Source organism: Ceratotherium simum, chromosome X (assembly GCF_057802395.1).
Source record: "Ceratotherium simum simum isolate JZ-2026a chromosome X, ASM5780239v1, whole genome shotgun sequence".
Taxonomy (NCBI): Eukaryota; Metazoa; Chordata; class Mammalia; order Perissodactyla; family Rhinocerotidae; genus Ceratotherium; species Ceratotherium simum.
In genome coordinates, this window is record NC_141940.1 from 40,334,282 (window position 1) to 40,357,157 (window position 22,876).

Below are 22,876 nucleotides of genomic sequence, written 5' to 3' on the forward strand. Positions count from 1 at the left end.
ATGCTTTTTCTGCATCAATTGATATAATCATATGATTTTTCTTCTTCAACTTGTTGATATGGTGGATTGCATTGATACATTTTCTTATGTTGGATCAGCCTTACATTGTGGAATAAATTCTACTTGGTCATGGTTTATAGTTCCTTTTATACATTGTTGGATTTGGTTTGCTACAATTTCCTTGAGGATTTTAAGTGTTTGAGAGATTTTTAAATGTTCATGGGAGATATTGGTTTGTAGATTTCTCTTTTTTTAACTGTCCTTTCTTGGTTTTGTTATTAGGGTAATACTGGCCTCTATTTTTTAAAAGAGTTTGTGAAGACTTTGTGTTGATTCTTTAATTATTTAGTAGAATTCTCCAGTGAGACCATCTGGGCCTGGGTATTTCTTTTTTAGGAGCTTTTTAATTACACAGTCAATTTCTTTAATGCTTCTAGGACTATTCAGGTTATCTTGGTTAAGTTTTCATAATTTGTGGTTTTCTAGGAATCAGTGCATTTCTGCTAAGTTGTTGAATTTATAAGCATAGAGTTGTTCATAGTGTTTCCTTTTTATACTTTTAATGGCTGCAAGATCTGTACTTACATACCCTGTTTTGTTCCTTATATTGGTGATTTGTGTTTTCTCTATTTTTATTTTTTTTCATGGTAGAGGTTTATCAATTTTATTGATTTTTTCCCCAAAGAATCAGCTTTTTGTTGCATTGATTTTTCTATATAGTGCTCCTGTTTTCAATTTCATTGATAACTTCTCTTATCTTTATTATTTCTTCCTTCTGCTTCCTTTGGGTTCATTTTGCTCTTTTTCTGTTTTCTTAAGGTAGGAACTTAGATTATTGATTTGAGAACTTTCCTTGTCTCTAATAGTGTTCTTTTTTAAGGCCTTTCTGATAATCAGCAATTTTTTAACCTTAGTTGTTATTTCTAATCATCAGTTTCACTAATAGTTCTTTTACTATTCATATGAAGCTCCATGTTAACACATCTGTACATAGATATCCCAAAGGCACCTCAAATTAAACTTGTCTAAAACTAAACTCTTTATCTAAGCTCTCTCCTGGACCTCCCAGATCTGTAACTCTTTCTGCTTTTCTTTTTCTCAGCTAATGATTGCTACTATTTACTCAGCGACTTAAGGTAGGCTATTTCTAGTTTTTCAGTAAGTAAAGATGATTATACTTCTTAAGTAGCTCTTGAATCTTTTCTTTTCAGTAGAGTCCTGCCACTGCCTTATTTCACGTCTTCTTCATCTCCCACCTAGAAAGTAGAGTAGTTTTATAATGTTTATGAAAAATATCAGCTCCCTGCCCACATCCCATTTCTCACTCCCCAGAAGCAATCACTTTTAATTATTTTAATTTTTTTTTTTTTTTGTGAGGAAGATGGGCCCTGAGCTAACATCTGCCAATCGTCCTCTTTTTGCTGAGGAAGACTGGCCCTGGGCTAACATCCATGCCCTTCTTCCTCTACTTTATATGGGACGCTGCCACAGCATGGCTTGACAAGCGGTGTGTTGGTGCGCGCCTGGGATCCTAACCAGCGAACCCTGGGCCGCTGCAGTGGAGTGCGCACACTTAACCACTTGCACCACTGGGCCGGCCCCTATTTTAATTGTTTTTTAAAAAATAATTTTATATCACTAAATACCATGTATGCTGTTACTTTTTAGTTTTTCCATTTTAGGCCTTCTGCACTGACTTCCCAAAATGGGAAGCAAGGATTTAACTCTTTTATACCACCCTCAGATTTTATATTTTGTATATTGCATGCATACATGGTTGTAATATATGTAATATATATACCACCCCATATATATATACATATTATATATATATAAATATATATATGCATTAAAGCAGACTTTTCTCTCATCTTCCCAATATAGCTATATCATAAATTACACATGGATCAGTGTTTATTATTTGAATTATGATTGCATAAAGGTTATTCACAGCCTGGCCATGTCACATACTATATTATGTCTTCTTTTTTTTTTTTTTACTAGTTTTTGTTTTCCTTTGAATTTATTTCATCATTTGCTTAGTTTTCTACGTACTTACTAGTACTTCATTCTCTAATACCCTGCTTTTACTTTGAATCTATCAATTTCACCTTCTGGGATTCATTTCTCTCAGAGCTTTCTAATCTCTAATCTGCCATCTGGATTGTTGCTCTCTTGGTCTGACACTGAGCTAGGTTCTCCCTTCTACAGGAATCTTGTGTTCCATCTATTTCTTTCTATGTTGACTTTCCTGTTTTGTAGCTCTTACTTATACTTTCTGTTTCTTGGTTTTTTCCCTTGTTTTGATATAACACTTATTCTATCAGCTTCCTGAGAGAGTGCATGGGAAGTAATTTTTGAGATCTTGCATGTCTAAAAAGGTCTTTATTCTGTCCTCACACTTAATTGATAATAGTGGTTATCAAATTCTGGCTTGGAAAAACTTTTCTTTTAAACTTTTAAAGATTTTGTTCCATTGTCTTCTAGCTTTGAGGGCCATTCTGATTCCTGAACCTTTGTGTGACCTCTTCATTTTTATGTTTTATTTCTTCTATGGAAGTTTTCAGAATTTTCCCCCCAATACAGAAATTTCAGATGATTGCTTTGGTGTGGTTCTGTTTCATCCACTGAGCTGGTATTTGGTGAGTCCTTCCAATCAAGAAACATATTTATTTCAGTTTGGGGACATTTTCTTGAATTAGGTTTCTGCTAATTTCCTTCCCTATGTTTTAGAAAGCCTCTTATTCTAATGTCTGATGTCCTAGACTGATCTAAATTTATTTTCTCTCCTATTTTTTCTTCATATTTTTGGTAAATTTCCTCAAATATGTACTCAACTTTTTATTCCAATCCTCTATTGATCTTTGCCTTCTGCCAAAATTTTTATTTTGCAAGAGCTTTTTGTGTGGTTTTATGGTTATGTATTTTAAATAGCGTCTAGTTCTTGGATTTCATGGGTTCAATATCTTCTCTCTAAGGATATTAATGATTTTTTAAAAATGTTTTATTCTTCCTGGATTGTTTCTTTCAGCTTTCTTTATCTTTCTGTTTTGTTTTCGTCTTTCTTATGTTAGAGGCTTTCCTCAAATGTCTGGTGATCCTTGATTGTACATTTATATTCAAGAATGAGACACTAAATTGTAGGTGGGCCTTGCTAACTTACTATGAGATAATTTGGCAAGACTTTTTCATTGGGGGGTGTCCAACCATTACCTTTAGGACTTTTCTCTTTAATTGGTCATATTCTCCAGAATAGAATCTTCCAACTCTTCCCTGGAGATTAATAAGCCTAGTGGTAAGCCAGTGTTCTCAGAGTTGTTAGAGAAGGGACTAGGGGCTCAATGTTCAGTTTGTAGACTTTTACTTAATCCCTTGCAAACTTTCACTTAATTTCCATTTTTTGTACAGATTCCTTGCCCTCAGCTCTGCCTGGTGTCTCCAATCTAGAGTTCATCTGGTTTACCGTCTCCAAAGAAAAGCCTTCTGCTGATCTTGAATAGGGAGAATCACCCAGATATAGGATGTGGAGGAAAAGAGTGGTCTGCTTCTTAATCATTTATATTCCTACTTTCAATACCACTTTGAATTACCTAGTTCTGCTAATCCCAAATCCTTTCTAGCGTTTTAGTTACAATTTTCAAAGTTTTGTTCTTGTCTCCTGCCTTGTTGTCTTTGTTCTTATGCTTTTCTTTTTCTTCTTTAAAACAAAAAAAGGGCCGGCCCCGTGGCTTGGTGGTTGAGTGAGCGCGCTCCACTGCTGGCGACCCGGGTTCGGATCCCGGGCTCCCACCGGCGCGCTGCTTCTCCGGCCATGCTGAGGCCGCGTCCCACATACAGCAACTAGAAGGATGTGCAGCTATGACACACAACTATCTACTGGGGCTTTGGGGGGAAAAAATAAATAAATAAAATCTATAAAACAAAAAAAACACAAAACTCCCCACTGCTATTTCACAGGTGTTTTGGAATGGAGCAGCGGTAAATGCATGTGTTTAAATCTTTAGCTAGAGACCCTGCTGGTCTCCTTTCCCCAGTCTTTTACCCTATTCCAATTCATTTTTACACTACTGCCAGAGTGATCTTGATATAATGATACTCTGTTCTAATCATCTCTTCATTAAAGCCCATCAGTAGTTCCCATTGCCCAATGATAGGTTGTTTCTCTGCATAATGTACAAAGTACCCTGTATAATCTAACCCTTACCTGCTTCTCCAGCCTCGTCTCCAGCCTCGTCTCTTGTTTGCAGCATTACTTTTTAAGAAGTATTTATGGTTTTGCTAACACCCAATGTTCTTTCCTTCTCCATATTTTTGGTTATTCAGTTGATTCTACGTGGTGTGCCCCACCCCATCATTCTCTGCCTGGTAGCTGCTCCCACGTCAGGCCATCTCTTCTATGAAACCTTCTTGACTCATCATTCTCATAGCTTGTTCTACATATGATATTGTCAGCATTTATCATCCAATATTGCAGTTATTTATTTACACGTCTGTCTCATTTACATGTCTTAGTGGAATTTGAGCTCCTTAATGATAGAGATTATGTCTTAGTTATTTCTGTATCTTCAGAAGTTCACAATGTCTGACGTGAACTTGAGGGCCAGTATGTGTTTTTAATTTATTTGTTTCCTGACATGTACACAGCACACTGTACTCGGCTTTTGATGGAAAAAGAGATACAAAGCTAACAGAAATGTGTACACAAATATCTCTCCATGTTATTCAAAACTCTACATTTTAATGGCTGCTAAATTTTTCATTGTATGGTTATATTATAGTTTATTTAACTGGTACCCCATTGTTTTGTATTGGTTAATGTTTCCAACTTTTTGCTATTTTAAATTGTGCTGCAGTGAACCTATATGTAGCTAAATTTTAGGGTACATCCATGGTTTTGGACATAGATAAAATTCTTAGAAGTTAAAATGCTGAATTAGGAGTAATGTCTGTTTTAAAGGCTTTTGATTTATAGTTCCTTCCAAGTAAGTTGTACTAATTTATATTTTCACCACCAATTCATTAGGGTACACATTTTTCTGCACTCCTTCCATTACTACTACTTCTATAATCATCATCACTACCACCACCATAATCATTATCATTCCTTGCTAAAATTTATAGATGAAAATATTTCCCTTGTTTAATTTGCTGTCTCTGGTTAGTAATGAAGTTGAGTATTTTAAAAATGTTTGTAAATAATTTGTATTTCATTTTCTAAGTTGCCTATTTGTATCTTCTGACCATTTTATATCCAGATATTTTTTTCTTCTACTACCCCAATTTTTTTCCTAGGAGAATGAGAGATACTATAGCACTGTTTATGAGAGTACATTGTTTCCTTTGACAGTGAATTTAATATTATCTAATAATATTTATATATATAACTTAAAATAAAAATAAGTACAGTAAAGCTGTGTCCGGGTGTAATGACCAAATTGCTTATTTTCATAACTTTCTGTAAGAATCTTTTAATCTTCACCTAAAATATTTACAAGTAGGCTAAGGTGAAGAGAAAATCTATCTCCTAAACAGAATGGGGCTGGCTGGAAGCAATTTTACAAGAATCTTTTGGGGGAAGTCATTTTTAAGAAATATTTTAAACACACAAATATACCATCTTAACCAATAGCTGTTTAACTAAAGCTACTGAATTGTGCAAACATCACACAATCCAGTTTTGGAACATTTCCATTACCCCAGAAAGTTCCCTCATGCTTGTTTGTGGTTAATCTTCATTCCTACTCCAAATTCCAGGCAATCCCTAATCTACTTTTTGTCTTTATAGATTTGCCTTTCTGGAGTTTATATAAATGGAATCATAGTATACGTGGCCTTTTGTGTCTGTCTTAATGTTTTCAAGGTTCCTCTATGTTGTAACATGTATCAGTACTTCATTTCTTTTTATTGCTGTGTAGTATTCCAGTGTATAGACATACCATGTTTTGTTTATCCATTCATCACTTGATTGACATTTGTGTTTTATTTTCCAAATATAGTTTTAGCTCTTACATTTAGGTCAATAATCTACCTTGAGTTGATTTTTGTGCATACTTAGAGGTAGGAGTTCAACTTCATTTGTATGGAGATATCCAGTTGTCTCTGTACCATTTGTTGAAAATATGCTTTCTCTCACCAAATTGCCTTGGCACCTTTGTCAAAAATGAATTGACCATAAATATAAGGTTTTATTTCTGGACTTTCTTTCTGTTCCATTGATTTCTATGGCTATCCTATGCCAATACCACACTCTCAATTACTGTAGCTTTATAGTAAGTTTTAAAATTGGGTAGTGTGATTCTTGCAATTTATTCTTTTTCAGGATTGTTTTGGCTATTCTGGGTCCTTTGCCTTTCCATGTAAATTTTAAAGCTGGTCTATTTCTACAAAAACAGCTTGCTGGAATTTTCATAGGGATTACATTGAGTTTGTAGATCAATTTGTGGAGAATTGCCATCTTAACACTATTGAGTCTTTCAATCCATGAATATGGAATATCTCTTCATTGTTTTAGATTTTCTTTAGTTTCTTGTAGCAATGTTTTGTAGTTTTCAATGTCCAGGTCTTATACTTCATTTGGTAAGTTTATTCTTAAGAGTTTTAATTCTTTTTGATGCTATTGTGAATGGAATTGTTTTCTTAATTTTATTTTCATATTGTTCAGTACAATTATTTTTTAATAATGTCAAAATGTGTATGGTGTATTTCCCCCAAAATTTTGACTATCACTAGCATTTTACTTCTAGCATGATATGTAATTTAACAGGCCTGCAGGAACCAATCACTGATGCATATCATGGGACCAGAACTCTGGGCAGTTAAGTGCCTTGGTGCAGTTTTTGCCCTTAAAGGATGAAACTCCTAAAAAATTTAATACAGAAATAGTCCTGAGAATTCAATTTGAAGACACAACAAAATGTTTATAGTAAGGTTCTCTTAATAATGCTGACTTTTGTTTCTTGACATTTCATTGATTTTTAAAATTTTTATAAATGTACTCCTTTGCATTTAATATATATCAATCAGCAAATTAAGTAGATTGTGCTTATGTTGACACTTCTGGCCTCAAGTTAATAGTTTGTTGTAGTGCTCGTTTGTGCTTCTATCACATTGAAAAATGGTGTTTAGGGGGAAAAATTGAACCTTGCAGTTAGTTATTACAGCAAAAAGGAGATGTATTTTGCCAGACTCAATGTACACTGTTTTTCTAGCCTTTCGGTAGGCAACCATCATTTAAATCACTTGTTCTTAAGGTGTGATCTTGCAGAATGCCTATGTGTCATAAGAGAGGATGAGGTATTATACTTTAAAAACTGAATAACATTGGGGCTTTTCCAGTTGGCTGAAGAAAATTAAAGTATATTGTTTCAAATTTTTAGTTTTTCCCTTGTAAAGTTTTTCTTAAATCTTTCACACCAGTTATTGTTTATCGACTAGCGAGCATTAACGAACACTAATACAAATGACTAAGTTTATTTGTGCACATTAATAGAAAAACTCAGATTATCATGCTTACTTCAACAGTTTATTTTTACTACAGAAAGTTACTCTTTTATATGGCAAAATTAATGGTACTTTGTGTTGCTCTGCCCCTGAGCAAATTTAAGGACCACCAAGTTAAATAAATCGTTAGAAAGGAACAGAAATGTGAATACAGCCAGTGTACTAATTTGCTTATAGGCAGCAAAAACCTACCAATTTAATGACCAACTTGTATGTCACTTTTAGGCTGTAATGAGTAAAAAGCGCTTAACACTTCTCTTGAACAAAACATAAATGTCAAGTAGACTGTTATTTGTCTAAAAGCTAGGGAGAGCAAATCAAGAACAGTCTTGTCCACTGTTTTTATAGTTTCCAAGCAGATAGATGAATGTTTTTTTTCTTCTGAATTTTCTATACGTAAAGCTATTAAAATCAATATGTAAAGTTTTATGAATCATATGTTGAAGGGAAAATGTAAGTTATTATGTTCCTGAGATTAATATGGTCAAATATTTTGACCTGAGATTAATGATGCCTGACTTTTCCACCTACAGACATCCTTCAAAGAAGGGTAGAAGAGGTAACACAGGTTTTTGAGGATTGTCGTCGCACGGAGCAGGAACGCAATATCAGGATTGCTTTTCGTTGAATGACCATATCTTCAGCATGTTGTTTTGGGATATACATTAACTACAAATTTTGATGATGTTAAATAGAGTAGTATTTACAATTACTAATTAATCTTTGGTTGCAATAAAATGTGCGTGTATTTGGCTTTTTTTTCCATTTAAATATTGCGCTGTTGAGAATTATACTGTAGTTTGGTTTTTAGTATTAGCAAATCAAAACTATATTAGCCCTTTTGTCTAGGCAGTAACCTATTAGATCTTGACTCTGTGTGTGTAATTTGTATCTTATTCTCCTAGATTCCATATCTTGCCACGAGCACACATCGTCCTTCTAACTCCAGCCAGATCATAGAGAAATGTTTGCCAAAAAATAAATGCCAACCAGTCTTTACTGGGTGCCTGTTGACATTTAATGTACACTGTATAGTGCTAGATACTATGAAGTCTCTCTCCTCAAAGGAAATTACTGTCTAGTTTGAGATATAATTAATGCCTATCTGTATAAAAACAATATAGCCAATAAAAGGAAGTGTGTTATCAATTACCAAAAGTGTGCTATAGAAATTCAAAGGGAGGAAAAGTTAGGGTGGATTTGGGACTTGAATTAGGTTGTTTTTAAAAGGGCAAGGTTCAGGCAGTTTGTTTATTTTTGATGTACAGGTATCCTCGTGTTTTACTTGGTTTTAGCATATGATTTCTAGTTGTTGGTTTTTGTGTAATTGTTTGTTTTTTTTTTAAGAAAAAGCTTTGTTCTTAGCTTGGGAATAGTCTGATCTCTTGTGTTTCATGTTTCACCTAAGTCATAAATAAAGGTAATGTTCTAAAAAATAAAAGTATCATACCAAAATAAACTACTTAAAAGTTTTTGAGTGACTAGAGTTTAATTTCCTGTAATTACTCAGCTGAATTTTTTTTGTACTGACTGCACGTGACCATCCTGAGGGGGTATATATTACGGGAAGAAAATATTTTTGAAATGAGTATTAGTGATTTTCATCACCTTATGAGTAAACTAAATATCAGAACTTACATTGCCTCTTTTTTTTTTCCTATCCCAACTTCTCAAAGTAGCAGCTTCTTATCAGGTGAGTTTTTCTTACCACTCAAAATTATAGAATATGAAAATAATCCAGACACCATTTAATTTTGTGGATGATTTCTGTAGGAAAACAGCTTTTGAGTATAATCTTGAATAATCTCTAATTTTTGAGTCTAGTGTTATTAGTATTATACCCTAGATAAAGACATTTTCCCTATTGTTTTTGAAGATTCAACTCTTGTAAAGTAGCCTGTGCATAAGTTAATTTCCATGTTCTGTAAAGAGAATGTATTGTATTGGAGGAAACACTGGATTTAGTCTTGTCCCTGCCTAATTAACTGGAGAAATAATTCCATTTTGGGCATTATCTTTTGTCTATAATATGAATGAGACCATATTAAGTTTTTCCCAACTGAAAGAAACTAGTTTTCATTTCTCTGAAGTTTTGCGATTTCCTTTCACTACCAGTAAATGCTTACTGTAAAGTTCCTCAGTAAAATAAAGAAAGAGGAGGATACTATACTCCTATTGACTTTTCACTGGGAGTTCTAGTGTTTTTTCCAGGATATAGAAGAGGCCACTGGATGGCAAGTGGCTTCCAGATCAATACAGTAACACTGTAAGATTTACTAGTAGATCTCAATGTACTGTCTGGAATCTGGAGCCTTGGACTAAATCATCTCTCAGGTTCCTTCTGACTTTAGTTCTAACATGTGTCTAAAAGACATGACATCGTTGAACAAATATTAATTAAAAGATCAGAAATAACCTGTTTTTCCCAGTAATTTTAAGGCAAATTTTATGTTAGGTACTAGAGTCTTGAGCCCCTCCTAACCATTGTTAAAGACCAGCTAAGATATTAGCTGAAGGAGAATTCTTTTTTTTTAAAGATTTTATTTATTTATTCAGTTTTTTCCCCCCAAAGCCCCAGTAGATAGTTGTATGTCATAGGTTCACATCCTTCTAGTTGCTGTACGTGGGACTCGGCCTCACGTTGGACGGAGAAGTGGTGCCCCGGGGCGCTCCCGGGATCCGAACCCGGGCCGCCAGCATCAGAGCGCGCGCACTTAACCGCCAAGCCACGGAGCCGGCCCAGCTGAAGGAGAATTCTTAAATTTATCGTGTTGACACTTTGCTGGTGCTTATCTACTTTTTTTGTCCTTTGAAAAAGATGCTATATTTATTCTCTCTATAACAGCATTTATACCATCTCATCTGGGGAATTTGAAAGACATGCACAGTTGTTTTCTCTTAATATTTGATGAGTGATGCTATCCCTCTTCAAGAGAAGATTTTTGTTTTTAGCATCTTCTTCATATCTGGAAATTATAATTGCTTCATAATGTAGTCATCAGAAGTGTGCTGTGAACAAAGCACCTAAAAAGGACAAACTCTGAAAATACGTCTATGTTAAGGAGGAACTTCTGGCTTAATTAAACTAACCTTGTTAAATTGTTAGACAAATCAGACATATTTTTCAGTTTGTCATAAATTCTTTTAGGGTTGAAATTGTGAAATTACCTCATGGTAAGATCTCTGTGCCCAGGAATAACATCTAGAAATCTCAAAGCTTTTTATTCACTGTCTGATATCCTTTCAAAGCAGGGAGAGGGATGCTGTGGGAAATGCAATAGCTATTATTCCACAGTTAATAAGTTTGGCAGAGCTAGAAATAGGCTGGTTTTCCTTCTAGTGCAATTTTCTGAATGTTTGTCCCTTGGTACCTACCACTCGGACTGGCTACAGTTATACACATAGAGTACTTCCTTATGACCTTGCTTTCTATTTGCAATTCCACTCTATGTATGTCTTTTTAGCTATTCATTCTTCACTCATCCCACCTAGTGGATTTGTAATGTAGTGTGTATCACTTCAGTATCAATAGGGTGCATGTTATATTAGAAGTTGTATACAAGTCTGGTGTGGTGGTCAGTGTAGTATTTGTTCCACCCTTTGCTGCCTTCCCACGGGACAAACACACTAGCAACCTTGGTGTATTTTTCCATTCCCTTATAGATCAATGTGTCAATTGGACAGTTTGGTTGAGCAGCAGAATTCAGCCCCACCACCATATAGGATTTACCTGGTGCAGGCTATGATATGACCCACGCTTTGTTTATGCTTACATTCTGTCCATGTTCCGTGCCAAAGCCACAAATTGGTGCAGGTTATATCTGTATTCATTCACCTGTGTGCTTCAACAGCAGTCATTTGTATATGACTGGTTTTGAATAACTCTAATACTTTCCGTGACATTTCCAATCTGTTACAAGTTCTCAGGATAAGAAGTACAATGTCTTCAAGTAGCTGCTCTTTGGTCTTATCCTCTAACTTGAGCATGGCAATACAGACAGTTTGAATAAATCTGAGCATACTGGATAACCTTGGAATATTTGCTCATAGATGACCAACCTAGCAAGTGACTTTGAAACCATACTTTTGTATAGTACTTTACAATCACCCTATTCTAAGGTATTATCCCCATTTTACACATGAGAAAACTGGCCTAGACCAGTTAAAGAAACTCATTGAAACTCACATAGTCTCGTAACTTGAAAAGCGTTAAGTTCAAGTCCAGATTGCCTACTATGTTAAATTGTCAATAACTCTGGGCACGGAGAAATCCAAGCAGTCTGGCCCCCAAACCCATGCTCTTTTTCTTCTTTGGCTATTTGTGATATAAGAAGGGTTCTCTTTAATAAAAAATATTATTGACTGGGTAATATAATTATGTGGTTCAAAATTCAAAGGGTACAAAAAGATATACAGTGAAGAGTTTTTCCCACCCTTGTCCCTCACTATTCGGTTCCCCTACCTGGAGGCATTCACTTACTACTTGTTTGTATGTTTTCCCAGAGGTATTTTATGCATATACAAGCACACACATACATATATTCCTTGTTTTATACTCAAATGGAAGCATGCTATATACATTGTTCTGCACCTTGCTATTGCACTAAATATATTTTAGAGATTGTTCACTAGCAGTCCATAGAGAACTTTGTCATCGTTGGGACTGCTGCATAGTTTTCCACTGAATGGCTATATCATATTCATGGGCATTTGTTTCCAATATTTTGTTATAAACAATGTTGCAGTGAATAGTTTTATATATGATGTGTATATATATATGTGTGTATATATATATGTACACATACACATATATATGTACACATACATACTTGAGGATACTATTCATAGACAATGAATTGCTGCTCTAAAGGGAATGTGCATTTATCTCAATTGTATCCTCAAGTTCCCTTCGGTAGAGGCTCTACCAATTTTTGTTCCTACCAGCAATGTATTGAAAGTGCCTATTTTGCCACAATCTCAACAAAACAAGCATGTTCTCAAACTTTTGGATCTTTACCAATCTGGTAGGTGAAAAATGTTATTTTAGTGTACTTTTAAAAAATAAACTTTATTTTTTAGAACAGTTTCAGACTTCCAGAAAAGTTGCATAGAACAGACTTCTATATATCTTCACTCAGTTTCCTTTAGCGTTAACATCTTACATAGCTCTGGTATATTTGCCATAACTAATGAACCTTATTATTAATGAAAGTGCATAATTTATTCATATTTCCTTAGTTTTTACCTAGGGCCCTTTCTCTGTTCCAGGATCCCATCCAGGATACTGCATGACATTAGTCATTGTCTCCTTTAGTTCCTTTGACTGTGACAGATTCTCAGACTTTCCATGTTTTTGATGAGTTTTCAGGAGTGCAGGTCAGTTATTTTATAGTCAGGACCTGAATACATATGGATTTCTGATTCTCAGGATAGGAAGTACAATGTCTTATAAGCCTCTGTTACAGATAGAGGAGAACCATCAGTGCAAGTGATGTGGTCAAACTTGTCTGATCACTCTGCCTACACTGCGGAGGACGGCCCAGAGGCTCGATTGGAAACATCACATAGGCCGAATAATAAGTCCTTGAAAGCAGAAGCAAGGTTGATAGGGACACATTCCAGAGAAATTAGAAGAGCCAGGATTTGGTGATATTGAATGAGAGAGTAAAGAAGTCATCTAAGTTTACGAGCTGGATATTTTGCCTGTAACCTCTACGAGAAATTCAAGAGAAAATACTTGAACAATTTACAACATACCGGTTACTCAATACGTACTTTCTCTTTTCGTTTCTTGAGCGCTGCCCTACTACAATTCCCAGAGCCTCGCACTCTACCACAATCCCCTTAGAGTCTGCCGCGCAGAGTTCTGGGACTTGAAGTCCGCGGCCTATTTACCCAAGTTAGAGATAGGGGCCTGTGGAAACATGAAGAGGTAAGGGCTTGTCTGAGAGAAGGCGGCGAAGGGAGCTCTGTTCCACCTTTTAACTTTTAAAATGGCTTTTATTACTTTGTGTTTGGGGTATGTCACGTTCTCGGGATGCGGTTTCGTGTGAACGGGAAGACAAAGGAGGAGGGAGGAGGAGAGGCAGGCAAGACAGGCCTGCAGGGTCAAGTTCCGGAAGGGCCGCCGCCGCTGCCGGTTCCCGTAGGAATGCCCTCCCGGCACAGGTATCTAGGCCACGGCGCCGGCCCCAGGAGCTGGACGGATGCTGTGGCTTCTTCCCGTTTCAGACGGACCCACCCAGGTAAAAGGGTCTTGGCTAACTGATGCCCAGCGCCGGAGAAACCCAGACCAGCTCCGCCTTGTCCCGCCCTACCTCGACCTCACCCTCAGAAAGGGGCTCAGGGTGGGCGCATCTATTTGCAGTGTTTGTGTACTAAAGAAGACTTGCTCGAGCCCGGAGAGCATGTAGCGCTTTCAGGTCTTAAAGTAAGCAAGTGGTACTTTGTTTCTACAAATTTAGCAGGCAAGTACAAAGCCGGTTCGATGTATTACAGGAACAGAAACGCACTGCTCCGAGCAGTTCCCCCTACTGGTTCTGCAGGAAATAGCTTTAACTTGGCTGGTCATTGTTGAAAGCCTGACCTTTACAATTACTGACAGTAACGCAAGGCCTTTTTAAAGGAACCTCATTAAATTAGTTTTGTATTCACTCTGCAAGTAGAATAATCACTGTGGAATAGGGCGGAGCATTTAAAATTCTTACTGATATTATGCTCTCCTGCACTGTCAGTTTCTGCATCTTTTAAAAAAACCGTTTCTGATTTTTCCTGCCTCAAAATGACTTAAAAATGTTTATTATGATATATCTCATACATGAAAATAATGTATATATACAGTTTAAAGAATAATAATAGAAGTCCCCTGTGTGCCCCTTCCATATTGCTTCTCCCTCCCTTCCCCCTGAGGGGACCACTATCCAGAATTTTGCACTAATCATTCCCTTGCTTTTTTTTTTTTAAATAGTTTTCCTACATGTGAATTTATCCTTAAACAAAGTGTTCCTATTTTTATCCATTTTTCAACTCTTTATAAATGGACACATGTTGTATGACTTTTTTGTGCTTGCTTTTTTTCACTTAACATTTCTTTTTGAGAGTCAAAGCCACTTTAAACGTAGCAAGCACTTTCAGAATTGTAGATAATAAATAAAAATTAAGATACTTAAAAGGAATTTTTTAAAACCCTGGGCCTAAGGATATTTTAAAGTTTCCCAAAATAAGCCTAAGTCTTTCTAGAGCATGGGAATCTTGCTTATAATTATGGGAGATACATCTTCTAGGCCTCATCTTAACCCCAATAGTAAAGGGCTATTTTATAAGGAAGGTGTGCATTGTGTGTAAGTAGGTATTTAGTAAATGTTTGTGGAATGAATGATAAAGGGCAACACATAGTTAGGGAAATATCTTTGAACAAATGAGGTCACTAATGGTAGATAATATAGATAAAGAATATATTTTGAGATTTACTGTCTCTTCTACTTTCTGTATATATTCTTATATCTACTCCAGGGTAAATAGCTGTGTGAAGAATGATGAGCATGTCCTGGAGGAGTTGGAAACAGAAGGGGAGAGGCAGCTGAAAAGCCTCCTTCAGCATCAACTTGATACCTCTGTCTCCATTGAGGAGTAGGTATTGATTTTGCAGACAAGTAGAGTATCATAGCCCCTCACCTTCAGGTGACAGACCCCTCTTAAAGCCTGGATGGAACACTCCTCTCCAACCCCCCTTTTCTTGGCAAACGTATACTTATTAGGCAGGATTTTGCTTCTGTGTCTCTTACTCTAGGATGCCTCCCATATCCCACTAAGTCTGGGCTAAGTGCCTTTCCTATGTCTTCCCTTAACATACATAGCACTTCTAACCCACTATTATCATTGCCTCTTTACTTGCCTCTCTTCCACAAAAACAGAAACCATTTTCATCTTTTTTACTGTTAAATCCTCAGTACCTAGCACAGTATCTGATGTATAGTAGGTACTCAATAAATAAATAAATATTTGATTCAGTCATTTATTAGTCCTGGAAGAAGGGATTATTGACAGGTTCCATATCATTGCAGTGCTGCTTCAGTCTAGAAGTGGGACATGAGAGAGAAATTGCCAATGAGTTTCATTGTGCCTCTTTTCGTAGTGAGCCCCATTTCTGTAAATTACGGTAGCTTGAAGATTTTTCTTACTCTCTTCTTGCTTGTTTTGCAGATGCATGTCTAAGAAAGAGAGCTTTGCTCCTGGTACTATGTACAAGCCCTTTGGGAAGGAAGCAGCTGGGACGATGACTTTGTCCCAGTTTCAGACGCTGCATGAGAAGGACCAGGAGACTGCTTCTCTCAGGGAACTAGGGCTCAATGAAACAGAAATCTTGATCTGGAAGAGCCATGTTTCAGGTGAAAAGGTGAGTGGGGCAATTTTTTTCTGGAGAATAAAGAACGAGAGCTCTTCATTTGGCACTGAGAACCTTTTCATTTTTAGTTCTCACAAAACTGAGCTTTGTGTCTGAATCTATGGTTTCTAGGATAGGGACCTTGGTAAAAGAGAAGCTGTTCCTTGACTTCTTAGCTAACATGTCTGTAAACGATCATTTCTGGGCTCTGATCATCTTCTTTCTTATTTGAGGCATCAGATCTTCACTTTCAGGGTGTGTCCTCTATGATATATGCCGTCTCATTTCTCTGGTTTCAGAGGGCAAGACTGAGGGCAACTCCTGAAGCAATACAGAACCGTCTTCAAGATATTGAAGAAAGGATCTCGGAGCGTCAGCGCATCCTTTGCCTGCCACAGAGATTTGCAAAGAGTAAACAGCTGACCCGACGAGAAATGGAAATAGAAAAGTCATTATTTCAGGGAGCTGATCGTCACTCCTTCCTCAAGGCTCTTTATTACCAAGGTATGTGATCGCCAGTGACTTTGATGTATTCTTTCACTGAGAGAAAGATTTAACATCAGGGCATTAACTGTGAAGAGTTAGTGAATGGAGTACGGGAAAGATGAACTATCACTACTCTTGAGGAATGTATAGTCCCTTGAGAGCAAGAGATATCTACAAAGTTACAGTACACCATGTACTGTACAAGGTTGTGGTATACCATGGAAATTGCCATTGTAGAGATGTGAATAAATGCTGAAGGAGCACAGAACATAGAACATCTGAGTCTAGTTGGGGGAGTCAGGAGTTGACATTTGTACTAAGTCTTGACAGACGAACAGGCAATTTGTCACGTAAATAAGGGGGAGAGGGCATTACAGATAGTAGGTAAATAGGAACAGCATTGTGAAAGGACCTGGTGTGTCTAGGGAACAATGAAAAGTTCAGTGTGGCAGGAAGTATAGGACATGGCAGGGAATGATAGGAGATGACACTGGAAAGGTGGATGAGGCTGGATTGTGAAGGGTCTTGAAGCTGAACTATACATTAGCACAAAATATATAGATAAATGGTATGTGTCTTAACTAGAAAGAATTAGTTTAACATATAAGTTTTGCTAGGCACTGTGGAAGGTACACAGAAGTTTAAGAAATGGTTCCTGCCTTTGTGCCAATTACAGTCTGGTAAGAGAGAGAGAAACATATGACATTTAGTAACAGTGCTAGATAACAGTTGTTAAGTGCTGTAGGAGTTCAGAGGAAGGAAAGGCCACTGTGTATTGGCATGGCTGAAGAAGGCTTTCAGAGGAGGTAAGATTTAAATGTTCTTTTAATACTACCTATTCTTTAGGAGGGAGAGGGACAGCCATTTCAGTTGTAGCAGATGGTGTGAGCACTGTGGTGTGTTTGGGGGTGTTGTGAGAGACAAGGTTACAAAGGTAGTTAAAAAAATTTTGAACTTTATTTGGTGAGTAGTATAGACCTATACAGAGTTAGTTAGTTAGTTTAGATATGGTTAAACGTTTTTGAGCCCAGAGTAACATGATAAAAGCAGTATTTGAAAATGATTAATCTGGTGGCCAATAAATAGATTGAGAGAGGGGAAGAACTGGAAGCAGGGAGAATGATTTAGGAGATATTACAGTTATTTAGGCATGAAGATCTGGACTAGAATGATGACAGTGGATTTGAAAAGAGTGGTGGGTATGGTTATAAGAGACATTACAAAGGAAGAATTGGTAAAACTTGTTGACTGAGAATGAAGGAGGAGGGTTAATGCAGAGGAATGTGTCAAAGATAACCCAGATGTTTCAAGGCTGCATGACTTAACAATTGTCTAAATTAAGAAAGCTTTTATGGGGAAATTTTGAGGAAAGATGATGAGTTTGATTTTAAACATGTTGAATTTGTGAGAATGGCAGGATCATTAAATGCAGATATTGAGGAGGCAGTTGGAAATGCAGCAGTGAAGCTCAGGGGCAAGGTCAGAACTAGATATGTAGAAATGGGAATCGTGTATGCTTAGATGATAGGTAAAATCCCCAGAATGTGTGAATTATTTGTTAGAGACAGAGAGACCATAGACATGAAAGAGCAGTGGTGAAGGAAGCAAAAGAACAAGTGAACAGCCTTTTGTAGAGAGACATCGTAGCATACTGATTAAGAACATGGACTCTAGAAGCAGACCGCTGGGAAAATTCCAGCTCCCCCACATACTAGGTATAAGATGTTGGACAAGTTACTACTCTTTGCTTCAGTTTCTTCATCTGTAAAATGAGAATATTAATAGTAAATATACTATAGGGTCATTAGGAGGATTAAGTGAGGTAGTACATGTAAATCACTTAGAGTAGTACCTGGTATTTGAGGGGGGTGGGGGGTGTATGAATCTGTTCTGTTTCCTATCTTTGAAACTCCTTGCTTTAAACCTTCACAGCATACCACAAAAAGACAAGTGCAGACAAGTACATGACCTCAATGAAGAGGAAGATAAAATTAGGCACAAAAGGCAAGTCGAGAGTTTTCTTACAGTGTTAGATTTAGGAATGTATCATAGGGTCCCAGACTTCTAAGTTGAGTGCTTATTTAATGCCATATTCAGAATATGACAATGTTTTTAGGAAATGATCCAGAGGGAGCATATTATCCTGATATAGAATATTAACGAGAGGAGTTAGTAGAAGTTGTAACGTAACTAAACGTTGTAACGTAACTAAAAGTTGTACATTTAGTGTTGTTGATTTTTTTCTCTATACCTTTAAGTTATTGTAGTGGACATAAAATGTCCATAATGATTTTTAGATCCTATTTCACAACTAATTCTGAATATTTTTATTAATCATTAAAGTATAACTATTGATGATGATGATGATGATATAATAGCTAATATTTGATTTTTTATGTGAACTTGCAATAAAATTGCCTGATTTTTTTTGACGTGCAATACTGTGAGTTGTAAATTATGTAGATTCATATAACCACCACCACAATCAGGATAGAGAACAGCTCCATCACCCTAAAACTTCCTCATACTATCCATTGATAGTCACTCCCAACTTCACCCATAATCTCTGGCAATCGCTGATCTGTTCTCCATCGCTGTAGTTTTGTCTTTTAGAGAATGTCATATAAATGCAGTCATACAATATGTAATCATTTGAGAGTGGCTTCTTTCATTCAGCATAATGCCTTTGAGATTCATCCAAGTTGTTGTGTGTGTCAGTAGTTGGTGTTTCATTGTATGGTGTTTCATTGTATGGATGTTACAAACTTTCTTTATCCATTCTCCCATTGAAGTGCATTTGGGCTGTTTCCAGGTTATGGAGATTATGAATAATACTGATATGAACATTCTTGTACAGGTTTTTTTGTGAACATAAATTTTTATTTCTCTAAGGTAAATATCTAGGAGTGGGATTACTGGGGTCATATGGTAAGTGTATGTTTAACTTTATAAGAAACTGCCAAACCATTTTCCAGAGTGGCTCAACCATTTTGCATTCCCACCAGCAATGTATGAGAGTTCTAGTTGCTCTACATCTTTGTCAGCATTTGGTATTGTTGATATTTATTTTAGTTATTCCAATAGCTGTGAAGTGATATCTCATTGTAGTTTTAATTTGCATTTCCTTAATGGCTAATGATGTTGAACATCTTTTCATATGCTTATGTGCCATCCTTATATCCTGATTGCTGAAGTGTCTATTCAGATCTTTTGCTGTGTTTTAATTGGGTTGTTTATTTTCTTCCTGATGACTTTTGAGAGTTCTTTATATATTCTAAATGCAATTCTCGGTTGGATATCTGATTTTCAAATATTTTATCCCAGTCTATAGCTTGTTTTTTTCATTCTCTTAACAGTGTCTTTTGCAGAGCAAACTTTTTTTTTATTGTGGTAAAATAAACCTTACATAAAATTGACCATTTTAACCATTTTTTAAGTGTACAGTTCTGCAGCATTAAGTGTAGTCACATCGTTATGCAACCATCATCACCATCCATCTCCAGAACTTTTTCATCTTCCCAAACTGAAACTCTGTACCCATTAAATACTAACTCCCCATTCCCCCCTTCCCTCAGCCCCTAGGAAGCACCATTCTACTTTCTCTCTCTGTGAGTTTGACTACTGTAGGTGCCTCATTTAAGTGGAATCATACAGTATTTGTCCTTTTGTGACTGGCTTATTTCACTTAGCATAATGTCTTCAAAGTCATCCACGTTGTAGTATGTGTCAGAATTTCCTTCCTTTTTAAGGCTGAATAATATTCCATTGTATGTATCTATCACATTTAGTTTATCCACTCATCTGTCAGTGGACACTTTTGTTGCTTCTACCTTTTGGCTATTGTGAATAATGCTGCTGTGAGCCTGGATGTACAAGTATCTGTTCGAGTCCTTGCTTTCAGTTCTTTTGAGTATATACCCAGAAGTAGAATTGCTGCATCATATGGTAATTCTATGTTTAATATTTTGAGGAACCACCATACTGTTTTCCGTAGAGGCTGCACCATTGTTCATTCCTACCAGCAATGCGCAGGGATTTCAGTTTCTCCGCATCCTTGCCAACACTTATTTTCTTTTTTCTAATAGCCATCCTAAATGGTGTGAAGTGGTATCTCATTGTGGTTTTGATTTGCATTTCCCTAATGACTAATGATGTTGAGTATCATTTCATGTGCTTATTGGCCATTTGTATGTCTTCTTTGGAGAAATGCCCATTTAAGTCTTTTGCCCATTTATAAATGGGTTGTTTATTTATTTGTTGTTGAGTTGTAGGAATTTTTTAATATATTCTGGATATTGATCCCTTATTAGATATATGATTTGCAAATATTTTATCCCATTCCATGAGTTACCTTCTCACTCTATTAATAATGTCCTTTGATGCACAAAAGTTTTTATTTTTGATTAAGTCCGATTTGTCAGTTTTTTCTTTTGTTACCCGTGCTTTTAGTGTCATATCCAATAAATCATTGCCAAATTTAATGTCATAAAGCCTTCTCCTATGTTATCTTGTGAGAGTTTTATAGTTTTAGCTCTTACATTTAGGTCTTTGGTCCATTTTGAGTTAATTTTTGTATATGGTATAACGTAAGGGTCAAACTTAATTTTTTGCATGTTGATGTACAATTTTCCCAGTACTACCTGTTGAAAAGACCATTCTTTCCCCCACTGAATGGTCTTGACAGCTTTGTTGAAAGTCATTTGACCATAAATGTGAGAGTCTCTTTCTAGGCTATCCATTCTATTCCATTGGTATAAATGTCTTTATGCCAGTGCCACACTACTTTAATTACTGTAGATTTGTAGTAAGTTTTGAAATCAGGAAGTATGAGACCTCTAACTTTGTTCTTCTTTTTGAAGATTGTTTTCACTATTTGGGGTGCCTTGAGATACCACGTGAATTTTGGTATGGATTTTTCAATTTCTGCACAAATTGTCATTGGGATTTTGATAGGGATTGCATTGAATCTGTAGATCACTTTGGGTAGTATTGACGTCTTAACAATATTAAGTCTTCAATCCATGAACACAGGATGTCTTTGCATTTATTTGTGTCTTTAATTTCTTTCAGCACCATTTTGTAGTTTTCACTGTACAAATATTTGCCTCAGAGCAAATGTTTTAACTTTTGATGCAATCTAGTTTATCAGTTTTTTCTTTCATGGATTATGCTTTTTTTCATGTGTAAGAACTCTTTGTCTAATACCAGATTATGAAAAAGATTTTCCTTTGTTTTCTTCTGACAGTTTTGTAGTTGTATATTTTACATTTAGGTGATCTATGATCCATTTTGACTTGATGCTTATATAATGTGTGAGGTTTAGGTTAAGGTTCACTTTTTTGCCTATGAATGCCCAGTTGTTCCAGCACCAATTGTTGAAAAGAGTATCCTTTCTCAATTTACTTACCTTTGCATTTTTGTCAGAAATCAATTGGCTATATATTTGTGGTAATAATTAACATCATAATTAATGGTGAAAGATTGAAATTGTCTTCCCAATATCAGGAAAAAGACAAAAATGTCCACTCCTGCCACTTCATTCACAGTGGAATGAAATTAGAAGTTACTTTAAGATGAATGAAAACAAAATTTAACATCCAAAACCCATGGAATGCAGTAAAAGCAGTGCTTAGGGAGATATTTATAGCTGTAAATGCCCATATTAATAAAGAAGAAAGATCTCAAATTAATAACCAAAACTTCCACCTTAGGAAACTACAAAAATTTGTCCAAACCCATAGAATGTACAATACTACGAGTGAACTGTAATGTAAACTGTAGACTTTGGGTAATTATGATGTGTCAATGTAGGTTCATCAGTTGTAACAAATGTACCACTCTGATGGGAAATAATGAGGGAGGCTATGCATGTGTGAGGACAGGAGATATCTGGGAAATCTCTGTACCTTCCCCTCAGTTTTGCTGTGAACTTATAACTGCTCTAAAAAAAAATAAAGTCTTTATAAAAAAAAGAAACTATAAAAGGAAGAGCAAACTAAACCCACGTCAAGCTGAAGGAAGGAAATAAAGATTAGAGCAAAAATAAATGAAATAGAGAATAAGATAATAGCGAAAATCAACAAAACCAAAAGTTGGTTCTTTGGAAAGATCAGCAAAATTCACAGTCCTTTAGCTAGATTTACCAAGGAAAAAAGGACTCAAATTTCTTATACCCGGCTCTACTTTGATTCTTTTTTTGCATGGAATATCTTTTTCCATCCTTTTACTTTCAACCTCTTTTTTTTTTTTAAATCTAAAGTGTATCTCTTTTAGACAGCAGAGAGTTAGATCATGTTTTCTTTGTTTAATCCCTTCTTCCAATTGAGTGGAGTGTTTGATTTATTTATATTTAATGTATTTAATTGGAGTCTTGATAAGATAGGATTTACATCTGTCATTTTGCTATTTGTTTTCTGTATGTCTTGTATCTTTTTTGTTCCTCTATTACTCCATTTATTCTTTCATGTTAAATAGGTTTTTCCAGTATATTGTTTTAGTTAACTTGTT

General features: G+C 36.0%; 2 protein-coding genes across 12 annotated transcripts in view; both read left to right on the top strand.

Annotated features, from left to right (window-relative positions):
* NUP62CL (nucleoporin 62 C-terminal like) overlaps window positions 1–8,972 on the top strand; it is a 105,138-nt gene extending 96,166 nt beyond the window's left edge. For 6 of the 7 annotated variants that reach the window (XM_087426882.1, XM_087426885.1, XM_087426884.1 and 3 more), the window contains one exon: window positions 8,034–8,972. In XM_087426882.1, coding sequence (XP_087283008.1) covers window positions 8,034–8,128 — 95 coding nt within the window. In that variant the 3' untranslated portion in view covers window positions 8,129–8,972. The remainder of the gene's footprint in view (window positions 1–8,033) is intronic. The other variant, XM_087426880.1, reaches the window with a different exon arrangement.
* Window positions 8,973–13,374: 4,402 nt separating this feature from the next.
* The window catches only part of RBM41 (RNA binding motif protein 41), a 63,756-nt gene continuing 54,254 nt past the window's right edge, over window positions 13,375–22,876 (top strand). The window contains exons 1-5 of one of the 5 annotated variants that reach the window (XM_087426737.1): window positions 13,375–13,432; window positions 15,013–15,129; window positions 15,703–15,895; window positions 16,183–16,387; window positions 18,302–18,373. In XM_087426737.1, coding sequence (XP_087282863.1) covers window positions 13,425–13,432; window positions 15,013–15,129; window positions 15,703–15,895; window positions 16,183–16,387; window positions 18,302–18,373 — 595 coding nt within the window. In that variant the 5' untranslated portion in view covers window positions 13,375–13,424. Of the gene's footprint in view, window positions 13,433–13,454; window positions 13,746–15,012; window positions 15,130–15,702; window positions 15,896–16,182; window positions 16,388–18,301; window positions 18,374–22,876 lie in introns of those variants that run through there. The other 4 variants (XM_087426735.1, XM_087426733.1, XM_087426736.1 and 1 more) reach the window with 4 other exon arrangements.